The 17619-nt window shown below is 41.7% G+C and overlaps 1 protein-coding gene across 1 annotated transcript in view; it reads left to right on the forward strand.

Moving 5' to 3' along the window:
* The first annotated feature begins 728 nt into the window (after window positions 1-728).
* LOC109073856 (lethal(3)malignant brain tumor-like protein 3) overlaps window positions 729-17619 on the forward strand; it is a 58621-nt gene continuing 41730 nt past the window's right edge. The window contains exons 1-3 of the mRNA XM_042746278.1: window positions 729-783; window positions 7443-7554; window positions 12699-12849. Coding sequence (XP_042602212.1) covers window positions 730-783; window positions 7443-7554; window positions 12699-12849 — 317 coding nt within the window. The 5' untranslated portion in view covers window position 729. The remainder of the gene's footprint in view (window positions 784-7442; window positions 7555-12698; window positions 12850-17619) is intronic.

Genomic DNA, 17619 nt, shown 5'->3' on the forward strand with positions numbered 1-17619 from the left:
TATGGAAGTATTCGATTCAGACTGTGCATGACTGAAAGTTATATTGCATGGTACCATGTTTTAACTGCATTACAAAACTAAATAACACATCAGAAGTTAATTTTGTTTCTATTGTAAGTCAAAAACACACAACGTCGTCAGTGTATAGATGAAGTACAAAGAGCACACAGGAAGGAGTTTCAGTGTGAAGTTTCTTCATGACCTTTAGTGGTATATTGTGAATAAGGCTCATATATTGTAGGGAGAAAAGTCGTGCGCCTTTAATGGTTAGAGAGTCGGACTCCAATCGAAGGGTTGTGATGTTTCGAGTCTCGGTGTCACGCAGGAATGTGGGTTGGGGGGAGTGCATCGAGCAGGTTCTCTCTCCAACGACTCAATACCACGCAACTTAGGTGCCCTTGAGCAAGGCATGAAACCCACAACTGCTCACTCCCGGGCGCCGCAGCATTAAAAGGCTGCCCACTGCTCCGGGTGTGTGTGTTCACAGTGTGTGTGTGTGTTCAATGCTCGTGTGTGTGTGCACTTCGGATGGGTTAAAGCAGAGCACTAATTCTGAGTATGGGTCACCATAATTGGGCTGAATGATCACGATGTCACTTATCTCTGGTGGTTGATGTGGAGTTATGATGTGGTGTTTTGTCAAGATTAGCTGTGTGCGGGTGTGATGGAGTTGTCAGGCCCGAGCACAGCCGCTTAGCTGTGTATTATGATGTGTAACACTTGGGGCGAATGGACTGGAAAAAGGACGGAGTGGGAACACTAGGCTCTGGCAGTGAGCTCAAGGTTAGCAAATACATATTAGGGTCTTTAGGTAAAAATGCAAAAAAAATGGTTCCCTTTTGATTTAAGTCATCTTCTTTACATTCCTGGGGAATATCCCTTCCTCCCAAATACCTACTGTAAAGCCTTATTGAATCGCCAGTGAAAACTGGCCAGTGGCAGTTGATACTATATGTCAATATGAGGAGCTCCACTCTTATATAAGGCAGCGATTGTTACGTCATCCATTCAGAATCTTGAGTTCCTTCAGCACAACCTTCTATGAGAAGACAAGAAGCCTATCAACAAAGAACACTCATCGTGATTTAAACGCTGCAGCGGACCAACACCTTCTCTTCCCTGCTGTGTCCAGGTGAGAGTTCGGACAAGGACAACAAGGATTGAACTTGGCAATTGCCTTTCCTGCATAGAGCCTATCGAATATATGAGCCTCCAGAATATCAGGCATCCATGTGGCCTGCGTCCAGAGCGATGAATTCGACCACAACTAGCCCTGTACGTCTCTCCGCTGCCGCCTCTTTAGGAGCTAAGGAGGAAAGTGACCCAAGATTCTGATGTAGGTGTCTGGTCAGAGGTCCAGGTGGACCGATGCATGTAGGTGCTCCTCACCCCCCTGCTGCAGGTACCCTATCCAGTGCGCTTAATGGACCCCTGTTCTCCACCCCTCTCCCATCGCCATCACTCAAGATGTGGTGTCCTTTGGTGCTATGGAGGGCGCTGAAGAGGAGGATGATGCCATTTCGGTGGCAGCGTCTGTGCGAGAAGTGGTCCAACAGCCTGCTGGATTACACTGCGCCCCATGGCAGCAAATGTGGGGGACCTCCATCAAAGTGATGTCGAGCTCTACGTGTCCCTGTCCAAGGCAGTTGATGAGTTTGGTTTGGAGTGGGCGCCTCCTGCCGAGCCATCCAGAAGCCATCTGGACGAGTGGTACCTCCAGTCGGACCGTGGACGAAAGGACACCCCGCGGAGGCCCGACCCTGTTTTCCCTGAGGTGCAGGGAATAAGATATTGAAGTCATGGAACGCGCCGCTCACTTGTCGAGTGCACAACCCGGTTCCCTTCCTTCTGTCATCTGTGGACGGCGCTGACCAAGTGGGGTGTGTTTAACAGCCCTGGCCCTCCGAGTGATGAAGGTGACAGCTCGAGCGATTGGCCGCTACATGTGAAATCTTGTGGTGCTAGATTGTCACCTGTGGCTTACTTTGACCAAGTTAAAGGACTCAAGGAGTTAAAAATGGCCCTTCTGGATGCACTCAGGACTCTTCGGAGCGGCAGTGGAGACATTCACGGAGCACTTCGTTGAGGCGCAGAAACAGTCGAAGGCCATTAGCCACGTTCTGCCAAAGAGCCCTGACAGATACGGCAGGCCACCGGCACTGAAATCAAAGCCGTGTTCCTGACACTGTCTCTTGGAGGAGGAAAGCTGCACCCAGCGCCGAAGACGAGCCACTGAAGAAGTCTGTTGCGGGTGGAGAAAGTAATTGTCATGTTTATTTTTTGACTTTTCCACTATGCCGTGCAAAAGTTGAAAAACACAAAACTCACCTCAAAATCAGAGCAGTTCTCCTCCTCTCACTTCTCTCTCCCCATCACTCACTCTCACACTCGTGTGGTATTAAACTCCCCGCCCCCCAATGGCGAATTATCCCTCACGGTGTGCAGTCCGCCTCGCCTGCTGTCACAGTTTACAGAAGCGTGCCAGGCACAGGCAGGGGTATCAGAGTGGGTTATGAAATCAATAAAGAACAGCTACACGCTTCAGTTCTTCTGCAGGCCGCCCTGTTTCAAATGTGTGTTAATGTCCACTGTACGGAAGCCGAATGCCTCAGTTCTGCGAGAGGAAATACACAACGTCCTTGCAAAATGTGATGTAGAGAAAGTGCCCCTTGCAGATGGCGAGAGTGGCTTCTACAGTCATTATTTTCTGGTACCAATGAAAGACGGCGGACTCTGCCCAATCTTAGACTTGAGACCGATGAATTGTGCTGCGACAAATCCTCTCACACATGATTATCTCTTTTCACATTCAGGTAGCCCCTCACCACAGGAATTCCTGAGATTTGTATTCGAGGGGATAGCGTACCAATTCATGGTCCTACCCTTCAGTTTATCCCTGGTGCATGGATGCTGTATTCTGGATTCTGTATCTATCTAGATTTTTAGGCTCTACTGTTAGTGTTATCTGTATGCACCATGGGTCTGAGAGTAACGCAATTTCAATTCTCTGTATGCATGTACTGTACATATGGAAGAATTGACAATAAAGCAGACATGACTTGACTTGATGCTGCTGTCTCTCCTCTGAAGCAGAGCAGAATCTGCATCCTGGACTATATCAATGATTGGCTAATCTTAGCCCAATCAGAGAGCACGCTTCTCAGTGACAAGCTCAGTCTCCTCGCTCATCTTCAGAGCTTAGGACTTAATGTGAATACACAAAAGAGCATGCTGGTACAGAGCCAGAACATCTCCTTTTTAGGAGTGGAGCTGAATTCAATCGCACGGGCACCTTGCGCATCAAAGTTACATGTGACTGCTGGGATGCTCTGACCCCTTGGCATCATATGACTCTGTATCACCGGGGTGTTCCTATTGGCCAAGTGATAAGGAGAAAGACTGTTATGACAGATGCATTTAGCAGGGGCTGGGGAGGCGTATGCGACGGCAGACCAGCCTTTGGGACATGGTTAGAAATGGAGAAGTTGTGGCACATAAACTGTCTGGAGCTCCTTGCTGTACACCTAGCGCTCGAGTGCTTTCTCCTGGACATTCTCCACCGTCACATTCTCATCAGGATGGACAACAAGACGGTGGTAGCATTTATTAATCACCAAGGGGGTGTGAACTCGTGGCCGCTGCTGCGGCTGGTGAAAGACCTTCTTCTGTGTACTCTACCCTGGGAGTGGATGCACTAGCTCACAGCTGGTCAAATGTATGCAAGTATGCCTTTCCTTCAGTGAAACTTCTGCCTTGCATGCCTTGCAGAATCAGAGAGGACAGAGAATCTGTTCTGTTAGTGGCACCGATATGGCAAAATCAGCCGTGGTTCCCAGAACTGGTGAAGATGCTGGTAGCCACGCATCCCCCCCGGATCCATCGCTAGGGTTCCCTCTGGCGGCAGCTCGCGCTGGTTCTCAGGGCCCCACCCCAGTGCCTTTCTTCCCAGAGATGCATGATGAGCTCACTGGGTCATGCATGGCACCTTTGACTGCCAGAAACTGCCCCAGTGGCTCATCCTCCCTCACCACCCTCGATGGTGGCGCAGCTCTGGGGTAGACGGAAGTCCCCCATGTGGAGCGGTCAGTTGCGATGCAATTGTGTCCAAATGCCGCTACCACTTGGTGGAGCAAGCCGTTTGTCCCCTCCCAGGCCTGTAGGCACACAGAAGGACTTGCACAAGGGTGGTCACAACCCAGAAGTTCTCAAAGAACTCCACACCACAACGGACCTCGCTCTACGAGCGACGAAAGGTTACGGCATGGTCTCTGGGTGATTCGATGTTCACTGTGGTGGTCCAGGAGCGCCACCTCTGGCTGTGTCTGGCCAACATGCGTGAGACAGACTAGACACAAATCTTGAACGCCCCTGTGTCACAGACCAGCCTTTTCGGTGACACTGTGGAGAACTTTGCCCAGCAGTTCTCCGCTGCCCAAAAGCAGACAGAGGCCATCAGGTACATCCTGCCCCGGTGTGCAGCTGCTGCCTCTACTCGGCCGCTGGTGGCCGCACCTCAGCCTGCTCATCACCGAGGGCAGCTCCCTGCTGCCACCCCCACTCCCATGCTGCAAACACAGAAGCCTCCAGCAAAGCAGTATCGTGGAGCCAGCTGCAGGGCAGCCGCCCTGCCCATCCAGGCCCCCACCAAACCTGGTGGCAAGAGCAAGTGGCCCCTCCCCCTCCCCCCCCCCCCCCCCCCTGTCCCCCCAAGAGCAAGTGGCCCTGAGACGGGTGACCCAGAGATGGAGGGATCTGCTCTTTTGGAGATGGTGAACGCACCACTCCCTCCCCCGGAGGAGGGCCAGGTGGAGAATTTTTGTTTCTTTTTTCCCCGCCAATCTTCCCAAATACTCGACAAAAGTGCACAAATCTGGGGGGGGGGGTTGTGGATGATCCAGTGTCATATCACACTCAACCTTCTCCTCTCGCCAGTGAGCAGCAGTGGGCAGATCGGGAGGACGAACCAGTGGACTACCCAAGCACCCTCTGCTTGAATGCAGGTAAGAGTTACACACACTGAGATCCTGCCTCGGACCGGCAACGAGACGCCCGCGCCGGGTCCCTGCATTCTTCCTTGCTGCCCCACTGTGGGTACAGCTGTAGTTCCATTGGTGCCCCTTTGCACGGCGTCTGGTAGCCTGGGAGCTAGCGATACCCAGCATGTCTCGATGGCTTCTTTGGACTGTAAGGCTCGTCTATGTGATTCTATTTGCCCGGCGCCCTCCCAAGTTCAGGGGGGTCCACTTTACTTCAGTGAATGCAGCAGATGCCCCTGTCTTGCGTGCAGAGATCACAGTCCTGCTGGCAAAGGATGTGAAGGAGCCGGTTCCTCCAGCCGATATGAGGATGGGATTTTACAGCTCCTACTTCATTGTACCCAAGAAAGGCTGTGGGGTGAGACCCATCTTGGATCTGCGGCGTCTTGAACCGGGTCCTTCACAGGCTCTCGTTCACGATGCTCACGCAGAAGTGCATCTTCAGGTGCATCCGTCAAATGGGTAGAAGCACTGACTGGCCCCAGCTTTGAGTCGGCTTGCTATAACTGCTCCAGAGAGTCCATACAGTAGACTCTATTGAGCTCCTCCGTCCCCTTGGCAGCCAGACATGGCAGAGCATCCGGCGCCAAGCCCTCTTTCGATGAATCCGTTAGAACTGGTAGAAGGCTGGGTTTCATATGTAGAGACCTAAGTGGATACCATATGTGTAAAGTCCACGGTATGGTCTCAGAGCTGTGTTTCCCTTCTGCTGTTACAATCACCTCCAATCTTACATATGCACCTAAATGGATGTTCATATGTGTATTGCTTCTGAAACCTCCTTCGGGAAGGATTGAGCTTCTGCAACGTCCCTGTTCCAAGTGGAACGGGTACATTTTCCCAGTGTTATTCAGTCTTACTGATTGGGTAGTGCCATAGCAGAAGTAGCTGGTCTTCTTGTGGTAAGCCCTGACCTGCACCAAAAAGTAGGGGCGCAGGTGGCTTCCACAGGACACTGGAAAGGGCAGTACCTGTGGCCCTTTGCTAGGGATCCCAATTCGTCTGTCACCCGTTGCCACAGCTCCTGTACCACTGCTGAGTGACCGGTTCACCGGCTTGGCTCCTCAGTGAAAACCTGAATATAAGTACCTGCTGTCTACTTATACTCACGCTGTGATCAGCAGCAGCTGGATGCAGTAATCGCATGCCAATGTGCATTGGCTCATTTAGTTTACACTCAAAGTGGATTGGTCCCTCTAGGCGAGATCCCAATTCGTCGGTCATCCGATGTGACGTTTCCGTTCCCTCCTTCAGGGAACGAGGGTTACCATACGTAACCTATGTTTCTCACGTAACCTTGGTCCCCTGGGATGAGGGAACGAGACATTGCTCTTATTGCCGTGTCACCTAGCTCAGTATCTTAGAATGGCAAGTTGCTTCAGTCAAGATTCTGAATGGATGACGTACAAGTGCTGCCTTATACAGAGTGGGAGCCCCTCATATTTCATGCGCTTGAATGTAGGGGTGCACGATAAAGATCGGCCGATCATTAATGCGCATCTCGTCAGTAAAGCCGGTTCTCTAATCAGTGATAAATTCCATCGGGTTCGTGATTTCACATAGAGCAGCTGTTACTACACAGGGCCGTTGTTAACTGACAAGCAGCGCAAATCCGCATTCATTATCAGTGTTTATTTGCGCAGCTTGTCAGTTAACAATGGTTCTATGTTGTAACAGCTGCTCTATGTGAAATCATGCACCTGATGGAATTTACCGCTGATTAGAGAACCGGCTTTACTGACGAGATGCACATTAATGATCGGCCGATCTTTATCGGGGCACCCCTACTTGAATGCCATTACCCAGTTTCACTGGCATGATTCAAGGCTTTAGTAGTATTTGGAGGAAGGGATATTCCCAAAGCAATGTCTCATACCCTCATCTCAGGGAACAGAGGTTACAAGTAACCGAGAACGTTTTCTTGCTTAGTATTTTTTATTTTAAACATTCTTGAATCAAGATGCATTTACTTGACAGGTAAAATGGTCTTGTTTTCTAAAAAAAAAAATTGTTAGTTTTTGTTTATAATGAGCAAAAATATCTGCCAATGGGGTAAGAAAAGTAATCTTAATTCAAAGGCTGAAACAAGATTATTTTTCTTAACCCATTGGCAGATATTTGTGCTCGTTTTTTTTTTTGTTGTTGTTTTTTTTTTTTAGAAAACAAGACTTAAAATCATTTTACCTGTCAAGTAAATGCTTCTTGATTCAAGAAAAATACTAAGTAAGAAAACAATTTTTGCAGTGTATATATAAACACAAGACTGAATATGAACCTAAACATGACCAACTTACTGCATTAAATCTTTATGTTTTAATGACGGACATCTGGTGGGAGTGTGTAGGTTAGTCATGTACATTCAGCATTGCAGACAGTGTGTAAGCGTCTCCGTTGTGTGTGTTTTAGTTCCGGGTGAATGAGTTTGGGGTCCTGGAGGTCATAACGGACGAAATGGAAGAGGAGAGGGGCAAGAAAGCTCATGCCACTACCACATGGAGCGTCCCCACTGCACAAGAGGGTAAACACAATCATACGCTCATGTTTAGGTTTAGAACTGCCCCTTCCCTCTGCCTACAGTTCTACACAACATCTCATAGACTTAAACTGGAAACTGGTGATTTTCACTTAATTGTGCTCATAAAGTGGTAAAAATGGTTGTATATTATTCTAACTCAGACTGCTTCGGAAATAATTGGTTGTGATTGTCCCACTATTGATGAGATCTATGTCTCACGTTTACAGAAAAAAGGTCTAACAATCCTTAAAGATCCCTTACATCCAGCCAGACAGCTCTTTACATTTCTACCTTCAATCAGACACCTTAAAGCAATTAAAACTAAGTCTACACTTTTTCTGAACGGCACTTATCGTGGGATTGTGCATGCTCCTAATTCCTCTAGTATCTATGCATCTGCATTTTACTCCTTGTAATTGATATGACATATTTATAGATGTATTTATGCATTTATATATGTTTTAATATATATTATTATTATTGTTGAATGTTGATGAGCTCACCAAGTAATTTTCGAACAACTAGGTTATTTTGGTAATAAATAAATAAAATAAATAAAAAACTAAGTGGGCTGAAATTAATTGTGAGATTGCAAAGAATTTCCATCTGACATTTTGTCTTTATTACACAGTAACATAATTTAACGGCAGAGACTGTGAATCAGAATGGAGTCTGTTGATAAGGATGGAGTGAATTGTTTTTGATGAAATTATAGTTTTTACTTATAATTGCAGGTGATCATATGCGTGCCATTCACTACGATACCGTCACAATACAATCACTTGAAATAATGTTCCGTTAAAGTAAAAATACAAAAATTAAAATGCTATTGTTACTACTTCTGCTTGGTTTAAACCATATCAATTTGTTTTATTGTTAGAAATAAATGTATTTTGGTTGATTCGGTGATGTTAAATAATATTTTTGACTTGAATAATACAATTTTTTCAGTGTATAACTATGATGCTACATGCATGTAAAATAAAAAGAAAAAAACTTGAGTTTACTTGCAATATAACAACTATTAAATTAGTAGTTAGTAGTGTGAGAGCACACAAAGTTGTCTTTCATAAACAAGTACAATACAGGTCCTTCTCAAAAAATTAGCATATTGTGAAAAAGTACATTATTTTCCATAATGTAATGATAAAAATTAAACTTTCATATATTTTAGATTCATTGCACACCGACTGAAATATTTCAGGTCTTTTTTTTTGTTTTAATACTGATGTTTTGGCCTACAGCTCATGAAAACCCAAAATTCCTATCTCAAAAAATTCGCATATCATGAAAAGGTTCTCTAAACGAGCTATTAACCTAATCATCTCAATCAACTAATTAACTCTAAACACCTGCAAAAGGATTCAGGTTCTCTATAAAAATTCCCAGCCTGGTTCATTACTCAAAAACCACAATCATGGGTAAGACTGCCGACCTGACTGCTGTCCAGAAGGCCATCATTGACACCCTCAAGCGGGAGGGTAAGACACAGAAAGAAATTTCTGAACGAATAGGCTGTTCCCAGAGTGCTGTATTAAGGCACCTCAGTGGGAAGTCTGTGGGAAGGAAAAAGTGTGGCAAAAAACGATTCCAGACCTTGGGGGACCTGCGGAAGCAGTGGACTGAGTCTGGAGTAGAAACATCCAGAGCCACCGTGCACAGGCGTGTGCTTTTGAACCAGAAACAGCGGCAGAAGCGCCTGACCTGGGCTACAGAGAAGCAGCACTGGACTGTTGCTCAGTGGTCCAAAGTACTTTTTTCGCATGAAAAGCAAATTTTGCATGTCATTTGGAAATCAAGGTGCCAGAGTCTGGAGGAAGACTGGGCAGAAGGAAATGCCAAAATGCCTGAAGTCCAGTGTCAAGTACCCAAGTCAGTGATGGTCCTGGGGTGCCATGTCAGCTGCTGGTGTTGGTCCACTGTGTTTTATCAAAGGGCAGGGTCAAGGCAGCTAGCTATCAGGAGATTTTGGAGCACTTCATTCTTCCATCTGCTGAAAAGCTTTATGGAGATGAAGATTTCGTTTTTCAGCACGACCTGGCACCTGCTCACAGTGCCAAAACCACTGGTAAATGGTTTACTGACCATGGTATTACTGTGCTCAATTTGGCCTGCCAACTCTCCTGACCTGAACCCCATAGAGAATCTGTGGGATATTGTGAAGAGAAAGTTGAGTGACGCAAGACCCAACACTCTGGATGAGCTTAAGGCCGCTATCGAAGCATCTGGGCCTCCATAACACCTCAGCAGTTGCCACAGGCTGATTGCCTCCATGCCACGCCGCATTGAAGCAGTCATTTTTGCAAAAGGATTCCCGACCAAGTATTGAGGTGCATAACTGAACATAATTATTTGAAGGTTGACTTTTTTTGTATTAAAAACAATTTTATTTTATTGGTCGGATGAAATATGCTATTTTTTTTGAGAATAGGAATTTTGGGTTTTCATGAGCTGTATGCCCAAAATCATCAGTATTAAAACAATTAAAAAAGACCTGAAATATTTCAGACTTGGTGTGCAATGAATCTAAAATATATGAAAGTTTAATTTTTATCATTACATTATGGAAAATAATGAACTTTTTCACAATATGCTAATTTTTTGAGAAGGACATGTGTTTATTTGGATTTAAATTAATTAGTATTTAGTGGGAGAGTTGATTTTTTTTTCACTGCCGTTGTACTGTGTGAAAACTCGTATATTTAAATAAATTCAATGCACACAAACTGAAGTACTTTAAGTCTTTGGTTCTTTTAATTGTGATGATTTTGGCTCACATTTAACAAAAACCCACCAATTCACTATCTCAACAAATTAGAATATGGTGACATGTTAATCAGCTAATCAACTCAAAACACCTGCAAAGGTTTCCTGAGCCTTCAAAATGGTCTCTCAGTTTGGTTCACTAGGCTACACAATCATGGGGAAGACTGCTGATCTGACAGTTGTCCAGAAGAAAATCACTGACACCCTTCATAAGCAGGGTAAGCCACAAAACAATTCATTGCCAAAGAAGCTGGCTGTTCACAGAGTGCTGTATCCAAGCATGTTAACAGAACATTGAGTGGAAGGAAAAAGTGTGGAAGAAAAAGATGCACAACCAACTGAGAGAACCGCAGCCTTATGAGGATTGTCAAGCAAAATCGATTCCAGAATTTGAGTGAACTTCACAAGGAATGGACTGAGGCTGGGGTCAAGGCATCAAGAGCCACCACACACAGACGTGTCGAGGAATTTGGCTACAGTTGTCGTATTCCTCTTGTTAAGCCATTCCTAAATGACAGACAACGTTAGAAGCATCTTACCTGAGCTAAGGAGAAAAAGTCCTCTTTTCAGATGAGTGCAAGTTTTGTATTTCATTTGGAAACCAAGGTCCTAGAGTCTGGAGGAAGGGTGGAGAAGCTCATAGACCAAGTCCAGTGTTAAGTTTCCACACACCAGTCTGTGATGATTTGGGGGTGCAAAATGACATCTGCTGGTGTTGGTCCATTGTGTTTTTGAAAACCAAAGTCACTGCATCCGTTTTACCAAGAAAATTTTGGAGCACTTCATGCTTTTTTCTGCTGACCAGCTTATTTTTGAAGACTGCTGATTTCATTTTCCAGACAGATATGGCACCTGCCCACACTGCCAAAAGCACCAAAAGTGGTTTTAAATGAACAATGGTGCTGGTGTGCACTGTGACTGGCCAGCAAACTCATCAGACTGAACCCCAGAGAGAGAATCTATGTCGGTATTGATCCAAGAAGAAAGAGAAAATGAAAACAAGAGACCAAAAAATGTAGATGAGCTGAAGGCACTGTCAAAGATAACCTGGGCTTCCAAACCACCTCAGCAGTGCCACAAACTGATCACCTCCATGCCACGCCGAATTGAGGCAGTAATTAAAGCAAAAGGAGCCCCTACCAAGTATTGAGTACATGTACAGTAAATGAACATACTTTCCAGAAGGCTTATGAAGTATTCTGATTTGTTGAGATAGTGAATTGGTGGGTTTTTGTTAAATGTGAGCCAAAATCATCACAATTAAAAGAACAAAAGACTTAAACTACTTCAGTCTGTGTGCATTGCATTTATTTAATACACCAGTTTCACAATTTAAGTTGAATTACTGAAATAAATGAACTTTTCCACGACATTCTAATTTATTGAGATGTACCTGTATTTAACAAGTAAAATAATAGCATACTTATAAGTTCATCTGTAAGTTGTTAATAAAAAAGGGTTAAGCAAATTTTACAACATTTTACTTGCTGTTTCTTTGTAATTCTTTATAAGATTTAATAGCAAGATACAAAAGAAAAATGTAGATGTAAACTAGATTACACATAAAATTTCACTTTAATAAACTAAAAAATATGGAAATAGTACCCTTGCAAGTATACAGTGCTATTTTTCTTCCATCTTTATTTGACCCCTTTAACTCTAGCACTATCTATTGTAATTCTATTCTTAAAAAAAACTTGCCCCTTTTAATCTATTCATTTACTAACTGCTTGTTTTCTTAAAAGTAACACTAGCTTCTCAGTTCTTTTTGTATTCTATCTATTTGTTTTCTTTTTATTTGTTATACAATTAACAAAAAGCAAAAAAAAAAATATGTTCTTTTAGATTGCTTTTTTCGTTTTTTTTTTTTTTTTTTTTTTTTTTTTTTTTTTTTTTTATTTATTGTCATATTTTTAAGTGTATTGTTTTGTGTTATGTGTTAATTTTTATAGGACTTGTTTTTGATCTTGCATATCTTTGCTTTGATTGCTTCTATTGTCCTCATTTGTAAGTTTCTTTGAAACAAATCGTCTGCGAAATGACTAAATGTAAATGTAATAATCACTACATGAAGGTAGTTGGAAAGTATGCTTGAACTTTTAAGTTTGTTTAACGAAATGAGCGTATGAACTTCTTTTTTGTAAGAGTAGTGACACTGACTGAACACTGGAGCAGATGTAGATGATATTACTGATGTCCTGCATGCTCATCTGGGAATGAAAGCAGGAACATCTTAAGTTTCAGTAAATCTTGAGTCACTTTTATAAGTGCCAGGCAACAAGGTTTAGTGTATAATGGCATTTTAAATCGATCTAGAGACTTCCATTTGAAAAGAGCACGGGATTGATTATTTAATCAAAATTTGTCTTGATTTTCCTCAGCTCTCTCTGAGGGGCCGGTTACAAAGGAGGAGACGGCGTGGGCCCAGCGAGGCCTGGTGTGTGTCCGCTGTAACAGGAAGGGCTCCGTGGTGGACTTCCTGTCTAACGGGCTCCACTGCAGCGAGCGCTGTCTGCAGCAGGAGCAGCAAGAGTAAGTCCTGCACTGCACTGCCGCTGATCACTTCCTCAGATCATGTGTCGGGGGGAACGCATTACAAGTAACAAGAGTTACACAATCAGATTACTTTTCCAAGTAACTAATAAAATAATGCATTACTTTTCATTTTGAAAGAAATATCTGAGTTACTTTTTTTTAAAAAGTAATGCAAGTTATGCAACTTTATTCACTGACGCCTCTCCTGTCTCCATGATGAGATAAATCAGGAGCGAGTTGCAAAGGCACTTCCTCCTGAGGCTTATTCATTTCACTTTTGGTGTGAAAGGGCCTTTACAGTTGCCAAAAATATAACTTTTGTGTGTTTTGTTATTTAAAAAACAAAAACAAAAAATGAATAAGCAAGCCCATCCCAACCAGTAACACTAAAGTAATGTAAAATGTTTCCATGAAAAGTAACTCAATTTGTTACTTTTTCGTGGAGTATAATGCAATTTTGTAATACATTACTTTTAAAAGTAACTTTCCCCAGCACTGCACTAAAGTGATCAGATGTGCCATTTTCACCTGCTGGACCAGAAAACAGCTTAACAAAATTCATGAAATGATAATTGACACCCGTGGAGCAAAATAAGGCTGTAACTTAATAAAAGAAAATATTTTTTTGTAACTCTCCAGCACAGTTTCTATGTGTGAACATTTAACTGTTAATTTCAATTGAAAGTGTAGCATAAACCTGATGAACCGAATTAAAATAACACTAAATGTCCATTATGTTACACCAGTTACACTACTCTTGCTCTAAACACTCACTTATTTTATTCTGGTGACACTGTGAAGACAGTGATTTATGTGAAAGAACAGATGCTAGTGATATTAATGTAGCTCTGTCAAAGATTATGTAATGCAAAAGCTTTTATTATACTCTTCCTTTTAGAGTTGGAATTTATAAACGTGGCGTGTGACCCCCATGAGAGCGTTTCATGTTCACCGTCCCTCTCACAGTGTGTGCAGGTTTCAGTTCAGGGTTTCTGAGGGTCTTAAAAAGTCTCAAGTTGCCCTTTCACAAATGAAGGCCCTTAAAAAGGTCTTAAATCAGAGCAGAACGTCTTAAATGTATATAAAAAATTGCATTGCATGCATTGCTAAAACTTTATCTCTTTTTTCAGTTTTTTTTTTTTATTGTTTTCCCATGCAAATATCTAAACATCCTTAATTTAAGACACATTTACTTAAGATGCAAAATGAAGCTTCACTTTTTAGCAGTGTGATTTGTGATTTGCAATTTGATGAAGATACGCAACTTTCTCAACAGCAGTTGATCTTGGCAGCAGTTGTTGTGTTTTTGTTTGTGAGCACTGGGAAACACGCTTGCATTGACTGACCTGTCACAATGATTTGAAATAGAAATGAAATTTAGTGTGTGTTTTGAATGGAATGCAGGTGCGCTGTATACTGACAGATATCATAGAAATAGCATGTTAAACAATATTCAGTATGTAATGATAAACATTTAAAATAGTAGTATGCTCAATTACAGTCAAATGAGCTTATTATAGTGATTTAGTTAACATCTTGTTTAGTGTTTCGGTCTATTTTTGTGTGAAATCATCCTGACCTTTTTCTTTCTGATCAAATGAGTCAAGAAGGAAATCACAGGCAGTATGGCTTCTGGAGCATGTGTTCATAGAAAAGGAAGGTCAGCTTGAATGCAGTGTATTGTTGTAAACACAAGGTTCTCAGTAATTGAAAACTTGTCAGAGAAATGTAGAAACTGTGATATCCAAGCATAGAAAAGACAAGGAAATAGCATATTCTGCTCTAAAATATATTAATATTGGCTACACATTGCAGATAATAACATCTATTTGTTCCTTACTCAGTCTGACCAATTGAATCGTCTCTATAATTGAGTTTCAGTAATTAAGGGCCAAGCACTGAAGGTCCGTAGGCATCTATTGTATCCGTTATTGTTCTTCTACTTTTTCTTCCGCTCTGAAGTCTATGGCATCCCACAGACCTGTATTGTAAAAAGTTACGAAATTTGGCACACAGATGGAGGACAGTCTGAACATAAACCACACCAAATTTGGAGTCTCTAACTCAAACTCTCTAGCGCCACCACTTGTCCAAGTTTGCACTTATGTTTGTGCTAATAACTTTTTTAACTGTAAGGGCTAGACGTCCTCTAATTACTTGGCTCAAGATGATCTGAATGCTCCCTATGACAACTTTTTCAGTCATAAAAAAGTGTCCGCCATTTAGATTAAAACGTAAAACAAAATTACTTTTACAACTCCTTGTAGACTGTATGTTTAATTTCATGAAAATTGAAACGCACCATCTTCAGACCATGTCGACTAAAAACCATAGAAGATGATCAGTCAAACTGTATCTGAATAACACATCAATGAATTTGTTACCAAAGTTTCGGCACAGTGCCACCTAGTGGTCAGGAGATATGAAAAACTGCTCTTATAACTTCTGAACTGTTTGGCCAAAAATCATAAGGCTGGTTTCTTTACATTTTGGAGCAGCAAGACGAGTCGAATGTTACCAAATTATTGGCCATTTTGAATAAAAAAAAAAAAAATGTTTTATGCATGCATTGGTGTATCATTGCGAAACTTGCTATGTGTTTTTGGCACCATGCCCTGAAGAACTTAAAAAGTTCAGTTGGAGCACCACCTTGTGACCAAAAATGATAATGAAATTTGAATAAAGCCCATAACTTTTGATTAGTTTTGTCTATTGCCATGAGACTGGTCTTGATAGATTCTTTGGATTCAGTGGATGCCGAGAATATTGATACCATTTATTCCATAATCGGCCGAACTTCCTGTCTGCCATTTTGATTTATGTTGAAAATCTACTTTTTCAAACTTCTCTTAGACTGTTGGTCTGATTTTCACCAAATTTAACCCAAATCATCTTCAGACCATGCCGGCAAAAGTTATGGATTATGTGTCGAATGTCAATAGGCGAAACGGTTTTCATTTACCACGTCAACAAATTTGATTCATGACGCCAAACTGCATCTGAGTCTGTATCTTTGACATACTGACACCGAACATTATGTGTTATCATCACCTAACACTGACACACCACATCCATTTGACTACAGCGCCACCTATTGGTCAAAATTGATAATCATATTACTAGTCAATGAATTTACCCATGGGAAAATGTACTGCTCAGTGGTTGCTCTTCCTAAGATCAGGAGATTTAGATGAAATTCTCATATATCTCTTTTGTTAGTATCAACAGCATTTCAGATGTTTCTCCTAAAATCCATTAGGAGAAATAGAAATAGACACAAATGAGACATGTGGAATATTTGAGAAAATGTGGTGGAAGAAACATATCTCTTTATTGTCTTGCTGTAATCTCTGTCAAGACTCCATTATAGGAATATTTTATTGCTCAGTGGTTGCTTTTTCGAACCTCAGGAGACGTAGTTGTGATTCTCATGTATGTCTCGTTTTAGTATCAATAGTGTTTCAGATGTGTCTCCTAAAATTCCTTAAGAGTAAGTGAAGTAGACACAACTGAGACATGAGAAAGTTCTGAAAGAAAGGAATCCAAAAGGACAATGGGAGAGAAACGTGTGAGAAACATGGCAGATCTCTTTGTTGTCTTGCTGTAATCTCTTGCAAGACTCCATTATAGAAATGTTTTACTGCTCAGAGGTTGCTTTTTTATTGCGGTTTTTTACCTTTAAACACTGCAGTGTTGCTATAAAGCTTATCATGTTGTGATATTTTCCAGTCAGCTGTAAACAGATTGCTTGCTCTGGTCAGTATACTGAAGCATGGAGCAGGTGTGAGCCTTATGGGATGAATGTATTTGTTGGTCTTGCTGACGACCGGTTGGTTCCTAAACATAGGCCTAGACATGGTTTCAGACAATCTTTCAGATCATACAGTCAGTTTATTCAAGAATTGATGTAGTCAGTTTGCTTAATAAGTTTTCAGGGTGTGATTTGCACCAAATGTATGTAACACTGTTATGTCATGAATATAGACTGTTGTTCAGCTTCAATAGCCAACTATTATTATTAAGATTAAAAAAAATTAATAAGTTAACATAATTTGTGGGGACTTCTGGAAAAATATATATATTTGAAATCAGGAAGTAATGTTTTTTTTTTTTTTTGTATGTGCTGTCTGTGCTATTTTAGTGGCACATTTCCTGAATGAATTGAGTGAAATTCCTTCAAATCAAGTAAAGCAGTGTGTTTACAGCGTGTTAAAAAGCTGAAAGTGCAGCACATCTGGATATATGCCCAGTCATAATGCTCCTTTCTGTCTTATAATGATGACAGTTCATATTTTTAAAAAGTGAATATTAGCATTTTATTTTAAAGTTTACTATAAAATAAGTGTTTTTATTTAATACTCCCTTTTTTGTTTTAAAATATAATATTATCATCACACTTCATTATTTTATTTAAAAACTCAATAAATAAAGTGCTATAATATTATCATCACTATTATTAATTTATCTTTTATATAGTTATATTTAATGGGTCACACAATGTGCAGTGTGAGGACCAAACCAAATCTCCAGGTGCTCTCGTGAGTGAGAAGGATGATGAAAAACTGATGATTTTAAAAAATTTTTTTTACAACTATTGTTATAAGTTTTTGGGTATGATATAGGGTTTTTGGATTTTGCATTTTTAGAGTCTTGATTGAATTATTGTTGCAAATCAAGTCTGAAATGGCTTCATCATTAAGAATGGATTTAAAATGATGCACGAATCAGTAATGTTTCACACATTATTTGATGTTTAGCAAAAGTATG

The sequence above is a fragment of the Cyprinus carpio genome, chromosome B20, assembly GCF_018340385.1.
Source record: "Cyprinus carpio isolate SPL01 chromosome B20, ASM1834038v1, whole genome shotgun sequence".
In the NCBI taxonomy this organism is placed as follows: domain Eukaryota; kingdom Metazoa; phylum Chordata; class Actinopteri; order Cypriniformes; family Cyprinidae; genus Cyprinus; species Cyprinus carpio.